Genomic DNA, 27107 nt, shown 5'->3' with positions numbered 1-27107 from the left:
AGCCTCACTTGGGGATTATCTATCTATAGCTACTTTTATGAATTCCAAGTTGTCACCGGGAGCCTCTCCAGTCTTCTGTACCCTGAAACTGCATTAGCAAGACTCAGTACAGCATTTCCTTCCTGCTTCCTTGGGTCACACAGCATGTTGTGTTCATGTAGAGCTGTCCCATGCCTTCACAGGAGAGCAGGATTCCTGATGCTGAGTGCTCCCTTGAGGATTTACACGGGCTCCACATGCACGGTCTACAGGGACAAAGGACACAGTCTAGACAGACTTCACAGATAGCTGAAAAGATGTCCTTGAGGTCTGTAAGGTTCAGTTCCAGGAGCATCTATACTTGGGGCTGGGTACAGGATGTTCCCTTGCCTGTCCTGAACTCATCCTATTACCAGGGCACCTAAAACGTCACTGTTTCCTAGTGGAAAGAGAAACGTATTAAAAATACATGCTCTGCCAGCCAAACAGGTAGCAGTGTTGGGATGCCGTGAATCCCCCTGTGTTAAAATGACATCAAGGACAAAAGGAGAAAAGGCCTGGGAAGCTCAGGCAAGAGGCATTGGCACACACAGGGGCGTGACAGGAAGTGACCCCAGTGACCTAAAGTGACCTCAGTGTCCCCCATCTGAGCCTGTCCTCCCAGAGACAAAGTGTCTAATTTCAACAGCTGAGAAGCACCTGAGCTCCACTCTCTCCTTCCTTAGCATATAATTCCCTTTCCTCCATCAGAAGTTACTGTATAGGCTCATCTCTTTTGGATCCAGAGTAGGGAAATGGGAAGAGGGCAGCTTGCCCAGTATGATCCCAACTGTGCATCAGCGTGAACACAGTGAGTCTCCACAGAGGTTACTGCCTCCAATCGTGCATCAGTGTGAACACAGTGAGTCTCCACAGAGGTTACCGCCTCCTTGCTCTAGAAGGAAGACTCTTAAAAGGGGTCTCGGAAAGGCAGTGAGTGAGAAGAGGAGGACAGGGGCTCTGAGCAGAGAATGAGACAATTACCCAGACTTGACCAGGCACTCATGTGTCTTGAGAACATCCTTGAGAAGTATGGTACGCAGAGGTTCTCTGTCCTGGTGGGAAGAATGGAGCAATGGGTGAGTGAGGCTATTCATACTACCCAATGATCCCGGACCAGCTCACCAATGCCCCTTTCTTACAGAGTCTTGGCTAAAACCAACCTAGTCTCAAAATAACCATTAAAGGGAAAGAAATCTAAACAGCAGCTGTCTGTGGCCCTGACCTCACAGCAGCTCACTGCACCGAGGGTGCAAGCAGGTAAAGGCATTTTAATATTATCCTGAGGAGGCACACAGGATGGACAGATATGAGACAAAGAGGTGCCTCTGAAGTCTATGTGGGCCCATTGCCACTCATGCACACACGGCCTTGTAGGTGTCATGCGCCGTCAGTTTCTGTGACTTCTCAGGGGTCCCCAACTGCTCCCCACCTGCTCACACTTGAAGTAGCAGATGGTAAAGTCATCAAGGACAAAGAAGCGCCGCTTCCAGCTCTTGCGCTGAAATGAAAAATGAAGAGCTGAGTGTTAAGGGCAGGTCTCCAGCCAGTGCCAGAGGCAGAATTGTGATGCCAAACTAAGACCCAGCAGCATGAAAGCCAGGCTTCTAGGATCAGCAGGGACAAAGACACCCTTACACCAAGGGCAAGCTCCCTGACGTGTGGCTGAGTCCCGCCGGTGGCCAGCATGAAGTACTCCAGCTCTTCTCTCATTCTCCTCTCTCCTCTACTACATCTATGCCCACAGGTTCCGGGGAGCCACCAGAACCCAGGCTGGCCCCTGTGCTGGCACTCACCACGTTCCCTTGCTTCACACAGTAGCCGCTCTTAATGAGGGGAGGCCCGGTGGAAGCACGGCAGCCTGATGTGGGGATGTAGCTCTGAGACCTTCGCAGGATGGCATGGGACCCTGGCTCGCTCCCTTCGTGCCCGTCCCCACCATTCTACAAGGAAACAGTGTTGAGGTTAACACCTTGCCTGCTCCTCTGCAGCCACCAGCCCTCCCACCAGATCTCTGGCCCCTTCAATATTATGTCATTCAAAGAAATAAGCATTGGCTTTACTGCTGGTTGGGCACTCTACTGAGTGCTTTCACAAAGCAAGACAGGCACTGGGAAGACCCGGAGGGGAGGACAGACAACACACAGCAGAGCTGGGAAGGCCCAGAGCGGGGAGGACAGACAACACACAGCAGAGCTGGGAAGACCAGGATGGGGGGACAGACAACACACAGCAGAGCTGGGAAGACCAGGAGTGGGAGACAGACAGCACACAGCAGAGCTGGGAAGACCAGAAGGGGGGAGGACAGACAACACACAGCAGAGCTCGGAAGACGAGGAGGACAGACAGCACACAGCAGAGCTGGGAAGACCAGGAGAGGGGGACAGACAACACACAGCAGAGCTGGGAAGACCAGGAGGGGGACAGACAACACACAGCAGAGCTGGGAAGACCAGGAGGGGGACAGACAACACACAGCAGAGCAGCACACGATGGGAAGAGAGACTGCAGGCTTAGGTGTGGTCTCATTACCTGTCTCAGCCCCACTTTCTGAGTTTTAAAGGCGCCCACTGCCTGGGTCTTGAGCACACAGAGCTTCAAGGTGCCGTGGCTCAGTGGCTGTACTCCCACGCCCACACCCGCCCAGATCACCCCTCTCCGCTAGCACCCCTGGCCCATGACTTGTCCTTGGGCACAGTGGATACGTCTGTACCCTCACTACCTCCAGTGGCCCCAGCCGGCCCAGCACCTGGCTGATGGGTGTGTGTACCACTACCCCTCCAACGATCTCAGTTTTGTAGGCCACCTGTGGCTTCTTCTCAAAGGCAGGAGGAGCTGCTAGGCTTTTGAGAACTTCGGTGGTCAGGGGTAGAGTCCCAGCCTTAGGCACCTAGGAAGAATGGCCAAACGGTCAACAGAGGAGAGAAAAAGAGGTTTAGAAGAGAGGAGAGCCTTGAGCTTTCGGGCAGAAAGAAAAGCTAATTACCAGACTATGGTAAGAAGACTCTCCTCCCCTCCCCAGCTCTTCCACAGTTCTCCATAGCCAAATATGAGGAACTCAGCCTGGCACCTTTCTCTCTCGCTCTCGCTCTTTCTCTATCTCTCTCTCGCTCTCACTTTCATTCTCGCTCTCTCTCTCAGCAAACTTACTTATACTATGAGCTAACCCTGGCTAGAAAGCAAAGAGCAAACATCAAACAAAACAGACATGAGTCAAGCCCCCCCACTGATATGCTAGTTAAAACTGACCAAAAATTGTGCAAGGACTCAGAATATTTATAGATAGTCTTGAGAGCCACAGAGAAGTAAGGGGGCAGCAGGGAGCCTATGGGAAACAGCATGGTCAGGGGAGGCCTCCAAAAGACAAGCTAAAGTTGCAGCGTTGGGGGCAAAAAGGAACCAGGAATGTAGAGATGGTACGAAGCCCACTAGGCCAGTGGGACAGGAAAATATGCATGCAAGAAGTCTGGGGGTGTGCTTGGTGCTGGCAGATTGCTGGTCTCCCTTGTGTAAGGTCTGGAGTTCCCTCACTAGCACCTGAGAGAAAGCACACGAATGCTTACGACACAGGTTGAGCCAGCTGAATGTACAAACCCTGCCTGCCCTTGGGTGGGGCAATAAGACAGAGACACTAAAAGCATGACACAGAATTACCACTGGGCTACATGTATAAAGCACATAAATAGTAGTGAATTTTATGTTCAGATTTGGGTTCCATCCCCAAGTTTTCTCAATGCTCACAAATATTTCAAATATTACAAAATCTGAAAAATCCTGAACTCTGAAACGCTTCTGGTCTCCAGCATTCAGATAAGGCAAGTCTGTGTATGGGACGGAATAAGGGGTGCGTGAGCAATGGAGCCAGAGCTCCTGTGATACAGCTCTTGGTCTCTCACCAACCACCAGATGCCCTGCAGCAGACCCCTGGATCTATGTAGATCTGCACCATCCACATCAGTTTTCTACCCACCACTGTGGCAAACCTGAGACTATCTGCTTAGCAAGGGGAAAGTTCATTCTGGTTATGGTTCCAGAGACTTCAGTCCATGGCTATTTGATACAGTACATGGTGACACAGTACATCATGGCAAAGGGAGCCTGTTCACCTGATGGCATCCAGGAAGCAGAGAGAGACAGGGAGGGGCCAGGACCAGTTCTGCCATCCTTCCACTAGGCTCTACTGCTTCAAGGCTTCACCACTTCCCAACAGCACCTTGGCTGGGACCAAGCCTTCATTCAATACACAGGCCTCTGGGGGACATTCAAGACCCAAACTATCACATTATCTCATATGTGAAATAGAAAGGGGTAAAATATTTACATCATAAGAGTTGTGGTTGTCAGGTGATAGCACACATACATGTAAACTCTCTAGAAATACAAATAAGGATATGCATTATGAAATCTTTTTAATTAACATTCACAAATGGTACTGCTGTCTTCATGCAGAGCCCTCTGTGAATGGCCGTCTTTATCCCTCTTTGACAGCTGCAGCACTACAGCTAAACAAATCATCACACAGTGTTTACAGTCAGCAGAAACCTGTGCCTGAAGTCTCACCCTGGTGGCCCAGACAGACGCCGCCCAAACTGCTTTCTCTGTCCTATGCAGTGTGTTTTTTCTTTCTCTTTTTTTTTTTGATTTATTTACTTTTATTTTATGTGCATGAGTGTTATGCTTGCATGTATGTAAGTGCACCCCTGTCTTGCAGTTCCTGTGGAGGTCAGAAGAGGGTGTTTGATCCTTGGAACTAGAGTTACATATGGTTGTGAGCTACCATGTGGGTGCTGGGATTCGAACCCCATTCTTCTGCAAGAAAGTGCTCTTAACCACTGAGTTAACTCTGGTTCCATGCAGTGTATTTTTCAATGAACATTTAAAATATCACATAAAAATCCAGATTTTCAGCTAAGCAGCTGTCCCCTTTGTTAGGTAGAAAATGCATCCTTCAGTTTGCCACATTCTCTCCATATCCTCATTTTGTCATCACATCTTATCTGCCTAAAGCCACAATCACACCTGAACAGGAACTAGGCTTCCCTGCCAGTTCACAGGACACAACAGTCGGCACGCATCTCCCAGGAAAGGATCTACAGCTCTCACGAGAAAAGCGAAAGTCTTCCTCCACTTCTTCTACAGTCTGTGGAGTCAGAGTGACCTCGAGGTCCAGACCCTCAAGTGAGGACACCCATAATCACATCACCCAAGTCTACGGCAGACTAGCCTGCGCTATGTAGCAAGATCCTGTTTTTAAAAAACTCTCTGCCAAGGACAGAGAACAACTTCACTACTGGGTGCCCATCCCTATGTGTGACGGGTGAAGACTCCTGTGCTTCCCTAAGTTCTAAGCTCCCCAGAAGGAAGGTAAAGCCTGCTCACTCACTCTGAGGGGGAGAGAGAGGGAGAGGGAGAGAGAGAGGAAGAGAGAGAGAGAGAGAGAGAACCGGTGTGTGTGTGTGTGTGTGTGTACAAGAGAGGAAGAGGGAGGGAGGGAACACTGGTGTGTGTCTGTGTGCATTAGAGAGGGAGAGAAAGAGAGAGAGAAACTGGTGTGTGTCCATGTCCTGCTCACTCTGTGTGTGTGTGTGTGTGAGAGAGAGAGAGAGAGAGAGAGAGAGAGAGAGAGAGAGAGAGAGAACTGGGGTGTGTGTATGTATATGTGTGAGAGAGAGAGCACACTAGTGTGTGTGTCCGTGTCCTGCTCACTCGCTCTGTGTGTGTGTGTGTGTGAGAGAGAGAGAGAGAGAGAGAGAGAGAACTGGTATGTGTGTCTGTGTGTATCCATGTCCTGCTCACTCACTCTGTGTGTGAGAGAGAGAGACAGAGACAGAGAGGGAGAGCACACTGGTGTGTGTATCCGTGTCCTGCTCACTCTGTGTTTGTGTGTGAGAGAGAGACAGAGAGAGAGAAAGAGAGAGAGAGAGAGAGGGAACTGGTGTGTGTCCATGTCCTGCTCATTCACTGTGTGTGTGTGAGAGAGAGACAGAGAGAGAGACAGAGAGAGAGAGTGTGCACTGGGGTGTGTGTATGTATATGTGAGAGAGGGAGAGCACACTGATGTGTCCATGTCCTCCTCACTCACTTTGTGTGTGTGTGTGTGTGTGTGTGTGTGTGTACAAAACCACCACCTCTCCAAATCAAGCCAGAAATTTACCCCTTCTCCCTCCCTTCTGGTGGCCTGAGATACAGCAGTCCCCATGTCTTGGGCTCCACCCAGTGCCAGGTAGAGTGCTTAGCTCTTTGCTACATCCTCTTAGTGAGGACAACTGATGTTCTCCATTTTATACGTGAGGTAAACTTAGCTCATTTAGTTGAGTACTTTGCTCCTAGGATGCCTAGCTGCCCTTTCTGTCACCACCTACACAAGCCACCCTTTTTAATGTTCTGGGAGTTTCTGAGGTAGCACCCTATACACAGAGCATAGAGGCAGCACACAAGGTGTGAGGCAGCAAGCCCTCCCTCCACCCACCTTGCCTCCCCGTCTCTTTTCAGTGGTTTACCAAGGTTTATTAGAATAAGAAACTAACGCGTAGATGGCTCATAGCCTCCATGTGGGTGGCGGGAATCGAACCCAGGTCCTCTGCAAGAGCAGTCAGTGCTCTCAACCACTGAGCCCTCTCTCCAGCCCCTGGCTCTGCTTCTTGACAGTCTCCCATACCATCCACATGTCCCCACCATGATGTCCTGCCTCAACACAGGCCGAAAGCATCAGGGACCAGGCCGCATGAACTAAGACAGAAACCATGGGCCACAATTAAGCCTTCCATCTTCCAAGCGGATTATTTCAGTGTGTTGTCACAGTGGTGGAGAGCTGCAATTCCCCTTCCTCCTTCTTACCCTTCTCCTTTCCTTTGTTATATTTCTAAGGAAGAGGAAATCAGTTCCTCATCAGCCAAGCCCAAGAAAATGAGCATACTCAGCACAGTCCTTGAACATGGTCCTTTAAAGTTAGCAAAGCTTTACAATAGAGGACTTCCAGATTAGACAAAGAAGAGCACCCTCTAAGCCAGGAGGGGCTCTAACTTCCTCTCACATGCTCTCCCCAACTCTCCTTCTCATGGGCAGCAATCTGTTCTCCAGTCGTACCACACCCTGAATCAGCATCCCAAAGTTACCAGAAATGACTGGCGAGCCCTCCCAGGAAGCACAAAGGGGACACTCCATAAACTTCCCCTTGAACTTGATCCAAACTCAAACTCTCTGGCTAACTTGTGGTTGTCAGCCAAAGGACAAGAGGAGGTCAGAGAGAAACAGGTCTGCACCGGCCTTCGAGGTGACCCCACCCCACTGGGGCCATAAGCTGGGATGGGGCACTCTGACTACAGAAAGAACACAAAGTATACGTACAGTGATCTTGCTGGCTTGGTTCAGGGCTTCAACCCAATCCTTCAGATCTTTCTGGTCATTGGCTTGAAGAAAATATCTCTGAGACAGGGCATTGATAACTGTAAAAGTCACAGGGAGAGAGAGAGAAGCACTGGGTCAGAATTCACACAGCACCAGAGTCCAGGAAGCTGAAGGCCTGAGGTAACATGAAGCCCACCAGCAGATCAGAAGTTCCCCATGACATTAAGTCACTTGCACACTTCAGAAGCCGCAGATCACAGCCCCTCATACTTTCTCCGGATGGCCACCAGAGAGACACTAAACATTAACGGCAGCCTTGATGTGCTGTTCTGTGGTGGCAAGATTGCTCAAAGCAGTCTACAGTCCTGTCACGCTTAGTTTGGGGCCTGGTGCTTGTTTTCACCAGCACATCTGATCTGGGAGTCTCAGTTGTGCCTGGGAAATGGGGTAGAGCTTGCCTGGGATCAGGTCTGTGACCTTGGCCTCATTTTCAACCTGTTCTTCCATCTGAGCATTCCATTAGTCATTCACTCAATTCTGCGTTGTTCATTACTATTCACATTTAGATCGGTTGACTACAAAACCTAAGAGTTATTTCTGAGGTTAGCAATGACATTTAGAAGAAACAGGAAAAAGAGCCAGTCTGAAGGGTGGGTACGGGGCTGCTTCATCCCTCTAGCACAAGCCTGAACTCAGGAAGAGACATCCGTGAGGAGACAAAGAATTCTTGGGTCCATTCATTTGTATGACAAACTCTTATCCAGGACCCGCTACTTGCCGGCCATTCTGTATGCCTAGGACATAGCGACAAAGCAGGAAGTGGCTCAGCCTTCCTGAGGCTGACATTCAGAACCACCCTGCAATCAGAAACTCCTCTCGGCATGTGTACAGTGCTGGGAACACAGTGGAGGCCCGTTACCAACCCAGTGACTGCATCAGATTTACCAACATGAGAGTGACTTGAAGAGTGGATAGAGCGGCTCTGCTTCTGCGCCCCCAACACACACTGCAGCTCACTATCAGCCCTGAGACCCTTAATAGAAACTTCTTCCTTCCTTCCTTCCTTTTAATGCTTTCCTGGCCCTGTCTCCCCGTCTCCTGGCCCTGTCTCCCCGTCTTCTGAGCATATCATTATTCAGCTCTAAAGTGCAGACTTCAGAAACTCCTACTAGATGTTTTTACCCACCACCATTATAGGCTCAAGAAAACTGAAATATACCTAGGATTGTTAGCACATGCCTGTAATCCCGCACTTGGGAGGCTGAGGCAGGAGAAGCAGAAGTTCCAGGACAGCCTGAGCTATAGATTGAGATTCTGTCTAAAACAAAAACAAAAGGAGAGAAGAAAAAGAAAAGAAAGAAAGGAGAAAGGAAGAGGGGGGCAAGGACAGGAAAGAGCAGGCGGCAGGAGCAGGCGGCAGACGGCAGACCGCAGACAGGCTGAAATGCTACTGGTCGCTCTATACCTGCCCTCATGTTATTAACAGTTTTTGCAGAAACACCAGGAAAGTGGCCTTACTTGGCACCCAAACATCAGTGTGACTGAAGCCAGTCATGCACACAGGGAACAGTGCGTATGAAACCACAGGGCAGTCTTCATGCAAAAGACGTTGCCACAAAACTGAAGAAAGCCTACCTTGGCTCAGTACTTACCGAAACAGAATGGAGTTCTGGGTTTCTGCTTTGGGTTAGCTATGCTCACCTACATCAAATAAAGACAAGAGACACAAATGTGTTTCTACCAGCAAAGAAAAACATTTACTTTGAAATATTTCATATGCAAAAAGAATATATCCAGCATATGTATATTTTGAAGCCCAGTAACTGAAAGCCTTGCCCCATTACCTTAAGCGATTAGCATTATCAAACTCTCAGTGTCCCTCCCTGACAGACTCTCTACCACCCATAGATAATATCTTGACAGCTGTGTTAATTTTTGTCTTTGCAAAAAACACTTTAAAAAGCCACTGTGTCCTGACAAGATTCTCTTTGTCCCACAACTTCCACCAACCTGGAGAGGGGCTGATGGGATGAGCGAGCCCACCTGGGTATAACCAAGGGCAGGGCCTACGGAAGTAGAAATGCTGTGGTGGTTCCTGCTTCCACATTTCAGTTAGCTTTCACCATCTTACTCCTTACATGGGCATTGCTGAATGTCTGCACAGGAGCCCGCATCACAGGCTTGTGTTCCATTACAGCCTAAAAAGACTCTGGGATCATGCTGCATCCTGGTTCAGCATTGCTGGGGTGTGCCTTTCATGAGATCTGTGGTCCTTATCCTTCCCTGCACACTATTCTTAGTCCCCTTTCTGGCCAAAGTATTTTTTTTCTTGAGACAAGGCATCACTGTGTAGCCTGAGAACTCACTGTGTAGACCAGGCTGACCTTGAATGCACAGATATCCCCCTGCCTTTGCCTCCTGAACACTGGAATCAAGGTGTTTGCCACCACGCTGGAACATTTGTCTCCCTGTTCCCATCTCAGGGTTCTACAAGTGGGTATTAGAAGGTAGGACCTAAAGAAAAGTCTTAATTTGAAACATGTCTTTTTGTGGCTCATAGTTGCTAAGGTCTAACAATGACTGACCCATCTGTCTCTCTAGGCTCTTGACCCTAATGTCTTCTCAGGGCCATGTCCTGATTCATTAGCCAAAATTAATATTGCCCCAAATACACAAATAAGAACTGAGGTGGCTCCTAGGAAACACTGAAGACAAGCAGCAAAAGCCGGCTTTGGAATCAGCCTCAAACCACAGGAGTCCCAGCTGCATGGCCTCCATTACATATTCCATCAAGTAAGAGATGTAAACCATCCTCCTACGGAGTGAACATAAGACTTCAATATAACAGTGCAGACAAGGGACCTGGCCTCCATGCCATATAAAATCTGCTCATCAAGGGGGACTACTATGCCAGGCAGGCCAGCACACATCCATAATCCTAGCACTTGGGAGGCCGAGACAAAAGGATCTCAACTTTAAGGCCATCCTAGACAAAGAAAGAAAATTCCGGCCAGTCCGAGATACATAGGTAGACCTTGTCTCAAACACACATACAGAGAGAGAGGGAGAGGGAGAGGGAGGGAGAGAGAGAGGGAGAGAGAGAGAGAGAGAATATAGGACCTTTAAAAATGACTGGCTTCCAACATACAAAATACACATGACATATCCAACATAATAAATATTTAATTAAATGTCTACATAGTTCTGGAAGTGTAAGGATGAAGGGCTGCATCTGCTGCTGACTTCCTACTAGCAGAGTCCCAAGGCAGCACAGGGGTCAGCAGGGGGGGGCCAGAGAGTATGCAGTGTACACCCAAACTACTGTATGCATGAAGGAACTCTGAGATGAAGGGAGCCCATGCAGACTAAGAAAGCTCTGAAAGGCATGAAGGGACCCCGCAATATGACTTCAGACAGACTACCCAAAGTTAGCCATGTCTGCACACCTCACAGGTAGCACTCGTCGGCAGTCCTGGTCCCATACACCTTACATTCCTGGAGTTTGGCCCAAGACAGCGGACACCTTCCACTGTGATGTGCTGATCTGTACCGTCTGATTCTGCATGGATTCCAAATGATCATACTCACTGCTCTTATTAACCAATATATGCTAGCACTACCCATGGGATTATCACGGGAACCAAAGCTTCCAAAGACTGTGTGTGGCCGTTTACTCATTTGTTTTTCTCTATTTATGCATGTTCCAGTCAGGTGTGCATGCGAGCACACCACACACGTGTTTACAGTGTGCATGGAGCCCAGTGGCTTACTTAACATGGAAGTGTTATCAGGCAAAGTAATTCATTGCCAAACTAATGGGATCAATCTTACTTCTGTCCTGATTGGCTATGGGGCCGGGACTGAGCTCCACCAAAGAGTATCTTCATCAGTGAAGCCACAGCAGGAAGTTAGTCATCTTCTCACCATCACAGAGCAGCAAGAGAAGGGAATGAAATTTGTATGCCTGTCACTGTGCCTCACAGTGAAGGGACACAGTTCCTACCGCAGAGCTCTGGCCTTGGCCTCTCTTCCTAACACCCTGCCCTCTCCCCACCCACAGCCTGTGGGTGATGTGCCCAGCTGCAGCAGCCATCTTCAAACATGGGGAAAGAACAGAGGACCCACAGGAAGCAGTGTGGCCACAGGTAGGTGAGGACACCCGACTGTCTGACTCAAGCGAGGGCACCAGGCACAAACATCCTCACACTGCAGGGTGGCCACAGCTGAGTCACTGACCCAAAGCGGCTGACTGGCAGGTCCTGTGAGCATATCAACAGTGAGAGAAGGTTAGGATATGAAAAAGAGAGTGGGCATGGGTCCCCCATGGAGTGACGCAAAAGAACCACTCCGCAGCTCAATAGTCTCAGGAACTTGCACTTATCAGATCCACACAGACCACAGAGGCAGTGGGTAAGTCATCAGCAGCAGGACACTGTGAAGACCAACCCCCCCCCCCCACCCCACCCCTGTCTGCCTTGGCGGGAAGTGGAGCTGAGGCCTCTCTGGCAGAAGGAGCAGGAGACCAACAAACCCTGAGAGTGCTCCATCCTAGGCCCCATCCTAGGGGAACTTGCCACTCAAGAGGCACCCAGCCCTTGAGTAATCAGTAACTGACAGAGTGATCTGATCAAAGGCTTTCAAGTAGGTACATAAGTAAGCACTGAACTCTCAAAAGGATCCATGCCCCCACCCCCGAAGAAACAGTTCATAACAGATGTTTTAGTAAGGTCTTCCTGACAGGTAACAGAGACCAAACCCTCATGAAATGGGTCATGGCTGGAATGGAAGAAGGGCCATCAGGCAAAGGGTACCGAAGGCCAGCTTCAGTTTCCAGTTTGACCATTGGTTCTGCTGTCACAATGGCCTGGGGACAGAGCAGGCCTTTTCACCTCGGGTTTGCCTCTCTGAGGGACCCTGTGCCAGTCCCATCTTCCCCATCTGCCTCCCAGAGATTCCTATGAAAAGCACCCTTAAACCTAGAGGCAAAGCAAGCCATGCCATCTGACACGGAACAAAAACCAAGGAGGAAACCTGGGACCCAGCGCTAGTACCTGCCTCTGTGTTCTGGGAAAAGCCTGTGTCCTGGCACTGGGTCAACAGGAGCTGATCTCTCAGCAATACATAACCTGACCCACTGACAGTTAATGGGTTTGCAAAATGCCAGCATGGGGTGCCTGTCTGGTAGGGCAAAATGTCAGGTCATCCTTTCTAAGTGAGGCAGCCAACGAGGCAGGACACTAGAAGCCTCATCTGGCTGCATTTCTAAATCATGATTCAGCCCATTTTATTCACTCCTCCCTCACCAAAAAGTCTCCAAAGCCTCACATGGGAGAGCGTTTCAATTTTCACTTTTACAGGGTTCTCTGCCCACCTCTCTTGATTCTCTTTCTGGAGAAATGAACTAATGAGTCCACGGCAGCAGAGGACCAGAGAGGGAAGTAGGCCCCTCTGGGCTGGGCCAGACTGCGCTAAGGAGGCAGCCACAGCTCTTACCACCAGGCACGCACCAAGTGTGCAGCTGTGCTAGGAAGCTGGGCGTTAACCACTCCTCCCCTGAGCCATTATCTCCTCTCTGAACACTCAGCCACTGCCCAGCACCTACCGCCTCTGCACATGCATCTGCCTGGCTCTGCCGGCTGGCAGCCCTGCCCCCTCACTCCTCCACGGCCCCCTCTCTGGACCCCTCTTCTCAAGCAGCTTTGATGGGGATTTTCACACGTCTCACTACATCTGTTACTAGATGCAGCTGGTCAGTGGCTACTCCGCTCAGGCCCCTGCCCCTGGGTCCTCAAGGCCCTGAGGGTAGAGAGGCCAAGCAGCAGCAGCCCCCACCCCAGCCCCTCGGAAGGCCTGAGGGGAGGGGCTTCTGCAGCCTGGAGCTGGCTGGGGGCCACCTGGCTCTCCTTTGCAAAAGAGTTTCTTTCTGCAAAGAGGCTCTAAATCCCTGGGCCTTTTTATCACGACTACATCAAAGGTCAGCAACATCAAGGGTCACCGACTGTGCCTGCCCCAGAGGAGCTGCCAAAAGCAGCTGAATTCAGCAGTTACATGTGGGCATCATTGGCCAGCCCCTCCCCAGGACTCAGGAGGAGAACAGGGGGTGCTCATGCCCCTCTGTACAAGCTGGACGGGGGCATGGCCTGTCAGTTGACTGCAATGCTCCCTAGCAGATACCCAACCACTAAATGTGGTCCTGAAATATCTCAGGGCCCGCTGGGATGCTCTCAGCCCTCCCTCGACGAGCATCCGGTCAGGAAAACTGGCAAAATCCCAGTGGGGGTCCTAGTCCTTTCAGAACTGCTGCAGGCTAACCACACACTTTGAGGGGCTCATTTCTTTGTGTTCTCTTTGTTCAGTTACAAAAAAAAAGGTTACATTCTCCAACCTCTGACTCAGTCAGGAATATATTTTGGATCTGAAACATATTCAAAAGGCCATGCAAAAGCTAGAACTTTTAAGAAGTGGGACCCAGTGAGAGTGATTAGGGGGTACCCTCAGAAGAGATCATGGGTCCCCACTCTCCCTGTAACTTGCCTCCTGAGCCCCGAGTTAAGAAGTTGTACACTGCTCTTGCCATGATATGTTCCTCACATGGGCCCAGCAATGAGTAGACCTCGAAAACTGGGAGGTCTCTTTACATCTCATCTCAAATATTCATTATAGGTCCGGAAATATGAGTAGCTGAAGTAGCCAAAGAGGGCCACCCTCCAGGAACCTGTCACCCACCACCACTCCTACTAGACAGTGGCAAATCTTCCACGGGCAATGCCTGGGAAACGGGAACATCATAATTACCTTGAAGCTCCCACAGGCTCACAGACTCCCTTCACCTTTAGATATTAAACCTATTTTGAGAATATGGTTTCCCAGAGCACCAGGCTAACAGTACCTTCGAGATGTAAGTCAGCTGCAAAGATCCAACAGCTCCTGCCCCAACCGCCAGGTTCTGAAAGACAGAATTGTTTACTTTAAGAGGATGCTATGTGAGGCCATGAAAACAGCAGTGAGAGACAGAAGACCCATATTCTAGTTCAGTCTGTCACTGAACGAGTCTTAATTCACCTCCTTACCTGGTGACAATTTCTGGATAATAATCCCAGGTGGCAATAATTCAGATTTTTCTGGCAGAAAACAGTAACATTAATAATATCCATCACCTTCTTAGGGTGAGTTATTCTAGAACAGTTGGTTAGAAGTGTATGCCACCATTTGACGGTGAAGTCTCTTAACCACTAAATCTCTGTTTCCACCTCTGTAAAACAGGACAGTTCGAACTTCCCTTATCCAAACCAAAATGCTTGAGATTTCAATTTCTTTTTCCTTTTATTTTGAAGGGAGGGTGTTGTTTTTGACACAGGGCACCTAGCCCAGGCTAGCCTCCAACTCCGCATGTATAGAGGAGTGCCTAGACCCTCCTGCTTCTACCTGCGTGCTGGGATTACAGGTATGTGTCACCAGAGCTGGGCAGATTTTTTTTTTTTTTTTTTCGTTTTGAGACAGGGTCTCCCTGTAGCCCCAGCTGGCCTGGAAGTCACTATGTAGACCAGGCTGGCCTTGAACTCACAGCGCTCCGCCTACTTTACGTATAAAATGAGAAGTCTGAGGACTGGAACCAAAGTCTAAACAGGGATTTTCCTTTCTGCTTCATACACACAGTATACAGATTTCTTAAGGGTAATTTTGTATAATGATTTAAGGTCCCTTATGTTCTGACTGCAACCCACCAGATGAAAATAGGAGTAGAATTTGCCATTGTTGCTATCATGTCATTCAGTAAGTTTCAGATTTTCAATTTTCAGATCAGGGCCCCACTTGCAGTACTCCCCACTTCAGACAGCAGTGAGGTTGAGCCAGCTCAGGGAAAAGCACAGGGAGCATCCCTGGCACACGGGAGGCACACTTTCACACCCCGGTGTTGATCCCCGAGTCTCTGGCCTTGTTCCCTGGCTGCTCAGGCCTTTCGGCATGCCCTCTCTGGGTTGGGACATGTCTGCCTGTGCACCACTGTGGCAGCAAGCTGTCACCATTAGACTTTTAGGTCCATTAATTGCAGTGGACACTGAGTCACTTTGGGTGAGACCTCAGGACTGCCAGGGCTGTTTGCCTCAGTGTTCTCCACTTCCCCGGGGGGGGGGGGGGCAGGAAGGGGAGGCAAACAACTTTTCAGACATTTGTCATATTGCCCTTGCTTCTTGGGATGGAGAGGAGGGTATGTATCCCTCCCAGAAGCAGAATGTAGATGGAGTATGCACAAGATCCCCTCCTCCTCTCTGAGGTCAGCCCCCTCCCCTCACTGCACATCCTTCTGAGTGGGAGGAGACTGAGGAGGTGGGAGAGCAGAGGCCACAGTCTGAGGAATGAGGTCCTTGAAATCTGATCTGCCCCTGGCATTGCGTGTGGCTTAGTCACCCCATCCACTTCACTCATAATTCAAGATGGGGCTCCAGAGGTTTCTGAGCTGTGGTTTGGGGTGAGGAGAGTAACTACACAAGAGTAGCCCTGGGTCCTGGCATCTGCATCATGTAATTAGCCCTATGATGTGCTCTCCCTATGAGTTTTCATGTAAACATGTCTCATGTGTCTCAGCCACCCTCTGACATAGCTTATTACTTCCATTTTATAAGAAGAAACTTGTCTCCAGTCATAGTGCTGATATTGGAGTTAGATGCAGTAGCTCAAGCTTTTGAAATCACCCTGTGTTGCTCCCAAGCCAAGGGACCCAAAAGCCTTTGGCTCTGTGTGTTCCTGGAGCCTTGTCCACAATAAGGCCATGCAGACACAGGCTTCTGGCATCCAGCAGAGCTTGACTTTGCCCAGAGCGGTTCATGTCCTTTGGGGCTACATCTGTCACTCCTAATCTGGGGAGAACTATGGCTCCTTTCTGGACTTTGACTTGGTAATAACAAGGCCTGTCTTTAACACAATTGAGGTTTTGTTAAAATTAAAGTCATTTTAAAGTTAAAAATGCATAAATAAAATAAACACTAATTTGGGTATTTAAGAGTAGTATGCATGTACTCTTGCGGAGCTGGGGGATACAGAATGGGGCCTCACCTGTTGGAACAGTGCCCCACCACTGACCTCTACCCTAGCCCCTTGAAGGCATTTTTTGGACTCAGTGCTTCATTTGCCGAAGGGAGGAACGGCGGACAGAGTCTTGTCCACGTCCTTCACTGGGTGAGACTCAAGGGTTCTGAAAATCCTTAAATCATTGTGGTATCCTTATGCATTTTCTTGTAAATGGAAATTTCACATGTTGAATTTACTTCAACAATGTCAATTTAGGTAACGGGCTAGAAGGCTCTACTCAAGCCTCAAACCTTTCCAGGTAAATTCACTAAACGTCCCTGTCAATGATTCTCCTTTTGCTGCTCTGATGTAAGCCGAGGTAGTGGGGTTGCCTCTTTCCTTGAGGATAACAGTTTTAGAGCTGCAGGAAGACTCTCTGTCTGTAGAGGTGGTTCTCAGACAGATCCTGGACACCAGAACCCCTGGGGAACTCAACTGCAAAAGCTCCACCCTCTAAATCAAGCGACCACGATAAGCACTCCCAGTGATCCCTAAATGGACCCAAGTTTAAGAACAGCTGGTCAACAGGACAAGCGTATTGAGGACATGATAGCAAGATCAAAGCATCTCAAGGTGCTGATGTCTGTAGCCCAGAGCTTGAGAGGCAGAGGCAGAGGCAGGAGGACAAAGAGCTCCAAGCCAGGCTGAACACTGCATAGCAAGACGGTCCCCCAAAAGAGCAGTCCGACACTTGAGCATCTGAGAGGTGGCCTGCCGGCAGGGGAGGTTAATAAAAAAGTACTCTCTTTGTCTTTCCTATTGTTTGGCTCCTGGAGCTTGAACCCAGCTCCTTCATGCATGCCCAGGACATAATCTAACAGTGAACTAGAAGCAGAAAAGCCTTCCCCCCTTTTAAATGAGGAAGATACTTCTAAAAGGTGCTTTATAGTCAGGCATGGTGGTGCACACCTTTAATCCCAGCACTGGGGAGGCAAAGGCAGGCAGGTCTCTGTGAGATTGAGCTAGCCTGGTCTCCATAATGAGTTCCAGGCCAGCTGGGGCTATGGCACATGTACAGAAGTGTAGAGTGCAGCATGGCTATTCAACACAGGCGGACGATGCCTGACGGTCAGACCAGGTGACTGGTCTGCGCATCTTCAAAGCCAGTCCCCAGTTCTCGGTGAAAGAAGCATTCCAGATCTCTCTATGGGCTATTCTGAACACACAGCTAGCTCCCACGGTCACCTGGTATGCTGCAGAACCTCAGGGCTTTTCTTTTTTTGAAATGAGGTCTCACTGTGTTGCTCAGGCTTGTTGTGCGGTGATTAATTTTATTACTCTTATTTATCTGTTGTGTGTGTACGTGTGTGTCATGGTGCATGTGTGGAGGTCAGAGGACAGTTTGTCAGATTTGGTTCTCTCCTTTCACCACACAGGTGCCAGGGATGGAACTTAGGTTTTCAGGCTCGGTGGCACATGCTTTTACCCATTGTGCCATCTTGCCAGCTCTTATGGGGTGATTTGAAACCAACAATTACCATGGTTCCTTCCTGCAGCTTTAAGTGATCCGAGATAGAGCCCAAGCAGCTCTGTGTTCTCGGGGTTCCTCAAGCATCCACTGAGCTGCTGGGCTGGAGGCACCATGCTGGGGAAACTGGCTACCAGTGCTGACTAGGAGTCATGGGAGCTGGGGAAAGGAAAGGCCACATCTGGCTAGCAGCCCTCACAGCAGAACGGCAGGGCTGTAGTCTTCAGGGAGGAAGATGGGAAGGGGAGGCAGGGACAGGGACCCCCAGCACTGCCCAGCATGGCTGGCAGCCACCCTGCATGAGGTTCATCAGTCAATAGTGGCCTATACATTTCTTGGACTTCTGAATTTTCTGGAACAATACAGGACACAGGGCAGGCTTCTGTGAACTGACCAAGGACTTTAAGAAGACATTGCCAATACCTTGCACATTGCTCAAGAGCTCTTCTGCTAGCAAGAACCTCAAAAGATTGGGAAGTATGTGGTTTATTCTCTTTCATCACCAAGGAAGGAGCTGAGCTGTCCACAGAGACTGGTGTTTCTACAATAAGCATTTTGTAGAAACAGCAGCACTTCTTGTTGAAGTAGAAAATTTTACCCATGTGACCTGTACTTCTCCCATTTCTGACAACAGTAACAAAGAGCAGAGAGGTGACCAGAAGACCCAGTCACACATTCATAAACGAATAGGCTGTTTGCCCTGCATGATAGCCCTTCATCTCCCATGACTCTCCAGGATTCAACTCAGGAAGTGGCAGCCCAGGGAAGACCAAGCTGGTCACCTCAACTACAGTCTGGCCCAGAGCAGCATGGGAAATAAGGAAAGCAGACACACAGTAAGAGACTGCTGTGCCACATGCTGCTAGGCAGTTTCACCAGCTGTCACTTAACCCCCACGATCTCATCTCACAGATAAAGAAGCTGGCGATCTAGCAGGTGAGGCAGCTGGCCCAAGATCAGGCAAGTGGAAAGAGTGAGGCCAGTGTTCAAGCCCAGCTTTTCCGGAGGCCCAGATCCCTCGTGGGACGCTCCTTCGTGCTAGGCCACCTCCTCTGAGACATCGTCTAAGAGTTGGTTATCAATGAGAGGCAAATACAAGAGCAGGACTGACAGGGCCGCACTGAGCAGTCCTATATAGTTACCCAAGCTGGGCTGGGCATGGCAGGAACTAGTCCAACTGGCTCTGGGGTGCCAAGCTCCAAAAGACCAGGGGTTGAGAGGGTGGGAGGGAGAAGGCAGGGAAGACACTGGTACCTCCTTACCTGCTCTTACATCTCCTGGGGTGGGCAGCTGACAGCAGGGAGCCCAGTGAGCGTCAGCAGAGCTGCAGAGACGGGGAGGAGAAAGGAGGACACCAAGCGACATTCTCACTGCCAGTGCATGAGCCCACACGACTGCTCGTGAGCTACAACTGCAGCTTCCAAACCGAAGCCAAGACCATTCAGGCTTGCAGACAGGCACCCGTGCCAGGAGGCCAGAGAGCAGGCTGCCTGGATTCACACTGCACAGCCCTCCCTGATGTGAGAGAGCAGCCAAGGAATGGGAGCTAATCCCAGACATCAGCAACCCTGCCCAGCTTGACCTGCTGCTGTGGTGACCAGCACACCTCCACCCCGTAGATCCACTTCCGTTAACAAACGTGGGCACACGAGATGCCCATGGCTGTTTTCCCCACCTCTGGCTCCAAATATGCATTTTAACCTTGTTCTTCGTGCAGGTTATAAGTTGCTGTGCTGGTTCTATGGTCTCTAGTCTTGGCAGACACATGCTAGCGCCTGCTTAGAAAAGATGAGGCTCTTGTGTGTGACTGACCTCCACATGCCTTACATTCCTCCTCTAACTTGATCATGGGCCTGGAATCCACAGGTGCCTGGATACATGCAGGTCCTGAGGTTCAGTCACCTGAAAGGTTCTAAAGGTCTGTCATCCCTTTCTCCAAGCCAGCCTCCTCCACATTTGCCTCAAACTCAGTGCCATTTTCTCTTCCTTTTCTTATCAGCATCCCTCCTGACCTCCCCATCTCTGTCAGTGGCCCACATCCTCTCTCCAGTTAGCAAGGCATGAAACCATTTTTTATTGTGAATAATCAAATTTTAGGCACAAATTATCCCTGAAAAGAAATCTGTGATTTTTAAACAAACAAAATTACTATGATGCACACGGTTTAAAACTGAGTTGGAACAGCATGTCCATAGCCTACTGGTAGGTACAGCTACTTTTATCTGTATTATTTAAGTATTAGCAAAACGCAAGACAGGACTGCTTGAGTGTTTGTTCAGAATTTAAACATGGCATAAGCACATACTTTAAAAATCATGCCTCCGGGGGCTGGTGAGATGGTAAAGGCAGTTGCTGCTGAACTTGACAACCTGAGTTACATCCCTGGAACCACATGGTGGAAGAAGAGAATGGACTCCCACAGGTTGTCCTCTGACTGCCACACATGCATGTGCACATGTGCAGCTACATGCACACAATAAATAAACGTTTTAAAAAGCCATGCCTCTTAAGAAACAATACAAACTATGACTTCTACAGTATTCAAATTTAAAATTCACCTCATTGCAGTTTTTGGTTTATAAATATAAATTTGTAACAAGCTCAAGGGAACTCAGAATACCTGCCTTACATGCACAAAGCCTCGATTTAACCCCCCAGAACCACACAAAAACATAAGCTTTTATCAACTCAAGACATTAAGGAGCTCACAAGCATGTATTACAACAGTCAGCTATGCATAAGGCATTTAAAGAAAAATGTATTACATTTATTTACTGTATTGGGGGCACGTGGCACAGCGTGCGTGAAGTCAGAACAATTTTCAGAAACTGATTCTCTCCTTCCACCATGTGGGACCCCGGAGTTGAACTTAAGTTGTCAGACTCAATCGCAAGTTACCCGTTGAGCCATCTTGCCAACCTGCAACTTTGAATAACTCTAGCTCAGCTCTGCAGTCAGTCGCTAAGCCTGTCAGCCGCTTCCTTCATTTGGCCTGTGAGCCTGTCCACCTCAGTTCCCGCCACTCACCCCAGACACAGCAGGACTCCGTGACAGAATCCCACCTGTCCCCTCCAGCTGTCCCTGTCAGTTGTGTCCCTGCTATATGGGATGACATGTCTGGATGACATGTCAGTAGCAGTGACAGCTCACAAAGCACTTACACAGAAGTCACTTTAATCTCCACAGCAATTATGTGCAGAGATTGTTAATATCATTATTGCACATTACAGATGAGGACAGAAGGTTTAAAAGAAGACGTGTCCCTCATTAGAAGGTTAAGTATACTGCCCTGTGCTCCCCGTATAGCTAATGACAATGGGCTCTAAAGCAAAATCACACTTGCAGGACTCTCCCAAACACACAGGCCTGGCTGTGCCTTAACAGCACCATTTTAATAAGGAGAAAATGGTATCCCTTTGTGTACAGTTAGATATGGAGATGTATATTATAGCTATACCAAACAAATATTAAAGGATAAAGTCAATATAACCAAATACAATTTCTAAAAGGGGCTGGGAAGACGACCCTGTAAAATGCTTGTTGCATAAGTTTGGGGACCTGAGTTCAGATTCCCAGCACCCACATAAAAAACTGGGGGTGGTATATACTTATTATAATCTCAGCACTGGGAGGCAGAAACAGGAGGCAGCCAGGGGCCTGCTGGCCAGCCCAGCAAACCAGTGAACTCCAGCTTCAGTAAGAGACTCTGCCTCAAAACGTAAGGTGGAACGTGATAAAGGAAGGCACGGACATTGACCTCTGCCCCCACACCCCCTACAGAGTTCTAAGAAAACTGGGAACAACCTTAGCAGCCTTACAACAGTAAAATCTCTACTAAGTTTCACAGATTCTCTAATTACTTGGGGTTTAATACCAAGTAGTACTACACAATTGTTTCAAAGCCTTTCCTGGCTTTTACAAGCATTTAAAATTTAGAAGAATTTGTTTTATATATTTTTATCTATTTATCAGTTCTGGGATGGAACACAGGGCCTTATGCACACTAAGTGCACCCTCTACCAGCTTTTACTTTAAAAATTATAATAAGGCATGTATTGTTATGAAATTGAGAGCTGTTTAAAAAACAGGAACACTATACAGAGTAAATGGAATTCCATTTAGAGCATTTTACATTAACCTTTTAAAGTCCACATAATTTAACTCTAAAAAATTTATTTTAATCATCTTAACTTTAGAAGAATTCACATTTATCAAAGTACAGATTTGTTGTCTGGGGATTTTTTTCCCAAATGATTCTGCAATCTTAACAGACAAATCAGTACAGCAATTCTACCTCAGACCTTGCAACTACGTGTTGACATACATAGCCAGTATAGTAACTACGAAAAGCTCATTGTTTCTTTTAAATAACGCAAACAAAATTTAAGAAGATAAAATACCAAAGAAAGGACTTTTCCCAAACAATTGCTAAAGCTCTGAAAGCTTTGAGATGCTTGTCTGTTCAGGAGCCCTCTATGGACAGACACGAGGAGGCCAGGCCCACCTGCTGCCTGCCAAGGGGCTGTGGCTGTCAGGATACAGGAACTTGCCGTGTCTGCTTTCCTACACAAAACTCTGCGCCAGATGCGTGGACTGCCCATTTTAAAATGAGAGTTATTTACTAGTTCTTGGCATTTGCACAGTTGAAGCCAATGATGCAAAAGCCTTTTGAGTACTGATAGACTCCAACTAAACTTTACTAAGGGAGGTTTCTGATACAAAAGGCATTATTTTTAAAAGATAGTTTTCACGCAGCCTGTAAAGTAACAGTATTGTCCACTGTAAATTACACATTCACAGAAACTCCCCTCATGGTGTATTCTTTCCCCTAAAATGACCCTAATGTCCATCTTGCTGCAAATGCAAATACTGCTATTGCTCTTTGCCCCATGAAAGTAAAGACTTGCGTTCAGCTTTTTTTTTCTTTTTTTTTTTTAAGAGAGCTAAGTGGTTTTACAAGAGTCCCAGACTCACCAGGAGAGAGTCGATCTTTTGGAATGTCATGGTGATCCATAAGTCACATCATGGATTGGGGAAAGGAAGTGTACCTAAGTAATTATTTTGACCAAAAAAAGTACATTTTACTGAGTAAGTCTGACGAGAGCAACCAGCACATGTCCCATAGTTCTATGCTGTTTACCCCTGCTCAGGGCCACATGATTTAGCCTTGCAATCAGCCACATGGGCATTGGAGGTGCCGAACACAGCGCTGCTATCAGCTGAAACCTAGGTCATCACTCATGGGTCACCGCATAGTACAGCAGCTCCAATTAAGTCGTTTCATCTCTTCTACCATGATAGAGACCAACATTCAATTAAAGGTATGACAGCTGGGGCCGGAGAGATGCTCAGTGATTAAGAGCATCAGCTGCTCTTGCAGAGGACCTGGGTTCAGTTCCCAGCACCCACACGGCGGCTGACAATCATCCCTAACTCCAGTTCCAGGGGATCTGACACCTCTTCTACCCTCCTCCGGCACTGTACAACATGGGTGCACTTATATACATACATGTAGGCAAAACACTCTTACACATAAATACGCCCCCCCCAAAAAAATGTTTGACTGCTAAGGGCTGGGAGTGTAGCTCAGTGGTATGGTATTTTCCCAACATATGGAAAGCTTTGGGTTTGACCCCCTACACACACACACACACACACACACACACACACACACACACACACAACCTGCTAGTACTTCAGAGGTAGAGGCAGGAGAATTAGGAGTTTGAGGTTTTCCACAGGTACACAGACCACAATTTCAGGGATCCCTCACAAATTCAGACTAGGCTTGTCTCAAAATAAAGTAAAAACTGCTCAGTGGTAGAGCACTTGGCTGCCATGAGACCCTCGTCCAATCTCCAGCACTGCAGAAATGAAAGAACTGTTGTAAGGTACATGCAAGAAGCCTGGCTTTAGGGAAATTTGCTATAGTGCATTGTGCCTGTAGTCAACAATATGGTATTGTGCATTTAGAAATTTGCTAAAAGTGTGGGTCTCATGCTAAATAGTATCACTGCAATCACAAAAGAATTATTTGTTTGCTTAATGTCAGCATATTGACTTTTAAACACATTAGCCGAATCACTGGCTTAATCAATAATACTGAAATTTTCTACTAAGAGAGGTCCATTTCAGCAAATGGGTTTCATCCTCAGTTTAGTGCTACCAATACCTGAGCTAGAAAACCTTAATTCCTTACTTCACATTGATTCAAAACACTGCCATTCAAAGCTGTACCTAGCTCATGCTGTTTTCTGATCCCTCACACCCCACCCCACCCCCACATATCCCACTGGAAGATCTCCCACGTTCCCTCTAACCCACTTCAGGGCACTGGCCATGGGCTTCTGGAGGCCATTTTGGCTACATCTGCAGAGCCACAGACATTGACCCTGAGCACTACACATGTGAGCCCAGCTATCCCAGGACACCTCTGAAGGCTAACTTACCCTAGAGCCCCCAAATACCCAAACTAATCTGTCTTTCCTGACTTCCACCTGAGTGCACGACTTGTGGGGTTTCTTCCCTTCCCTGCCTGACTTCCCAGCTCCCCTAGGAGGTCCTGTGGTCCTGGGAGCATTTTCTTAACAAAGAACTCATAACTCTCTGTCTTGTCACCTATTTGTGATATGGTGGTGTCTTCTGGGGACCCTGGCTTCAAGCACCTTTTAGCCCTCTGTTGCCCCCCCATGACTGCTGTTCCCCCTCTCCTTCCTCTTCAACTCTGCCTAGGACAAAGGAGTACAACGATCAAATGAGACTTTGTACATGAAACACATCAAACCCCACCAATGCTCCACAAATCAGAATAATGCGTAGTAATGATCACGCTAATCTCAAGCATCCTTCAAAATCTGGCTCTAGTCAGGGGTGGTAGTACATGCCTATGATCCCCAAACCCTGGGGATAAAAGCAAGGGACTGTCAGTATAAATTCAACTTGGACTACACAGTAAGACCCTGTCTCAAAAAGATCTTAAGGCAATTAAAAAGAAAAAGATGAGAATCTAGTGGCACCTCCTCCATGAGAGATGGCCCACAACTCTCCCTACCCCAATTCTGTGAGATCACCCACCTCCCTATCCAGCTCTCCACTTGCAGTCAGTCCACTGTCTGTCCACTGTCTGTCTTGCTCACTGTGGGAGCCTCAGCACCTGGGCAGGTAGGTGTCTGACACATTGTACAAAGTTAGCAATTACATGTCAGGTGAGGTAAAATTTCAGAATAGAAAGGACTTGCCTAAGACACCAATCAGCTGAGTGGAGGAGCCAAGATTGCAGCCTTGATCGCGTCTCCCGAACCTGAGAACTTTCCATGTGAGACTCCACCTCCCAGTGCTCCATCTTCCCCCAAGCAGCAGAAAAGGAAAAGTACAGCTCTTTCTCCTCCAACCAAAACCCTGGCATCAGCAATGGATGGTGGGCTGTCTTGTCATTGTGACAAAGGCTATCACAGCTACCAGCACTGTGTGTCCTTTTCATTTCTCCAACCCGACCTGAAGCCTCCTAGAGGCAGAGACCTTGCTGAATTTACCTTCCATGCTGTCTACAGGACCATGCACAGATATCAGCAGGAAGAAGGGAGTGGACAGAGGTGGAGAAGAGGAACGATCCAGCTCCCCAGAGCTGCACGTCCCACCTGCACAGCACTGAACAATAGCCCCAAGGGCTCAGGACCAGTTGGAGGGTTTAATGAGATATGCAAAGCACTTCGCATAATGACTGGCATATGGTGAACCCTCAGAACTTCCAATCCCCAGTACCCACATAAACACTGGGCAGGCGTCGTGGCCACCTGTAATCCCAGTACTCAGTAAACAGAAACTGCGGTTAGCAACAACAGCAATGGCAAAGCACCGTCCTCAAAGTGGTCCTCCACAAGGACAGGCTGACATCCCCAGGGAAGCGCAGCCCGCAGTTTCCACTGAGTTGTGGTCCTGTCCCTAGTTCCAGGAAAGCAACATGAAGGCCTTGCCTTCTGACCACCCTTCACAAGCCTTCTTTAGTCTTCTATTCCTTCACTTGTGAAGCACACACTCTTCCAATCAGCTCGAGTACATGAGCTCTGCCCTCTTCAACTGTCCGGGCTCTCCTTCCTTTCTTAATCAGAAACCATGTTTACAGGCTTTCCTTCCACCCAAGCCACCTGAGAGGGCTGTCACTGCAGGGCACAGGACTCAACCTGTCAGGCGTACAGCCCTACCTCTGCCACTACCTTATTATTTAATGCTGGACAGACTTCTGGTTGGCATCACCTCCCTCACCTTCAGAGTGGGGGCAAGAACATCTACCCATCGGAGTCACAGCCAGAGTGAAACAAAAGTCCAATGAATTGCGCTTGGCATGGTAATAAATGCTCATGAAGGTCATTTTACACTTTACCAAAATGCCAGTTCTCAAATCTGGAGAGGTTGCTTGGCCATGAATATAACCAAGAGCTAACACAACTGATGAGGTAAGACGTGCCAAGCAGTCAGCGTCACGGCAGACCCTTCCTTTTTAGTCAAATGCCAAACCGGCTGAACCCTACTGCTTCCTGGGAACATGGAGATTCCCCAGACTTGGGCCACAAGTTCACCTTGGGGTGACTCAAACTGGGAAAAGTGCAGCCTGAGATTCTGAGGCAGGGGAGGGGAGGAGGCCTCCCCGGCAGGGCGGAAACAGCAGAGGCAGGAAGGCAGCCGGGCACAGCATCGCAGGTGAGCCCAAGTTCCAGACCCAAGTGACAATCAAGTCAGAAGGTGCAGTCACAATGAGGGAACTCCTAACAGTTGGCAATAGTCAAGATCCCAGATGGGGACAGCAAGGCTTTGGTGGCACTGGGTGTGAGCCGAGGACCGACTCTCAGCTAGGGACACAGCTCAGTGAGTCCAAGCACTTGCCATGCAAGTCTGAGGACTGAAGTCCAGATCCCAGCACCCACACAAATGCTGGGCAAGTGTCCTGGCCATCTGTAATCCCAGCACTCTGGAGGTGGAGACAGGATCTGCAAAGAAGGCTGGCAGGTTAATCTAGTCACTGAGTGGGCTCTGGACTTCACTGAGAGTCCCTGCTTGAGTATATAAGGTGGAGAGCAATCAAAAAGACAGGACATCAACCTCTGGCCTCTGTTCTCATGTGTCCACATACATGTGCCCATACACAGCTAAATCACATACACACATGCACAGCACACACATATGCACACAAAAAAGGAGGAAGGAAGAA

General features: G+C 48.6%; 1 protein-coding gene across 5 annotated transcripts in view; it reads right to left on the bottom strand.

The window, feature by feature from the left end:
* Positions 1-27107, bottom strand: part of Plekha2 (pleckstrin homology domain containing A2) — a 56528-nt gene that overhangs the window by 12249 nt on the left and 17172 nt on the right. For 3 of the 5 annotated variants that reach the window (XM_008843309.3, XM_017800720.2, XM_029568554.1), the window contains exons 3-9: positions 14255-14311; positions 9018-9066; positions 7366-7463; positions 2768-2908; positions 1815-1961; positions 1451-1519; positions 1003-1073 (exon numbers count right to left, since the gene is read on the bottom strand). In XM_008843309.3, coding sequence (XP_008841531.1) covers positions 1003-1073; positions 1451-1519; positions 1815-1961; positions 2768-2908; positions 7366-7463; positions 9018-9066; positions 14255-14311 — 632 coding nt within the window. Of the gene's footprint in view, positions 1-1002; positions 1074-1450; positions 1520-1814; positions 1962-2767; positions 2909-7365; positions 7464-9017; positions 9067-14254; positions 14312-22876; positions 22951-27107 lie in introns of all 5 variants that reach the window. The other 2 variants (XM_029568560.1, XM_017800722.2) reach the window with 2 other exon arrangements.

This window comes from Nannospalax galili, unplaced genomic scaffold, assembly GCF_000622305.1.
Source record: "Nannospalax galili isolate Female #2095 unplaced genomic scaffold, S.galili_v1.0 scaffold1871, whole genome shotgun sequence".
Taxonomy (NCBI): Eukaryota; Metazoa; Chordata; class Mammalia; order Rodentia; family Spalacidae; genus Nannospalax; species Nannospalax galili.
The sequence above is the reverse complement of the archived record's forward strand: the minus strand, read 5'-3'. Positions and strand labels throughout refer to the sequence as shown.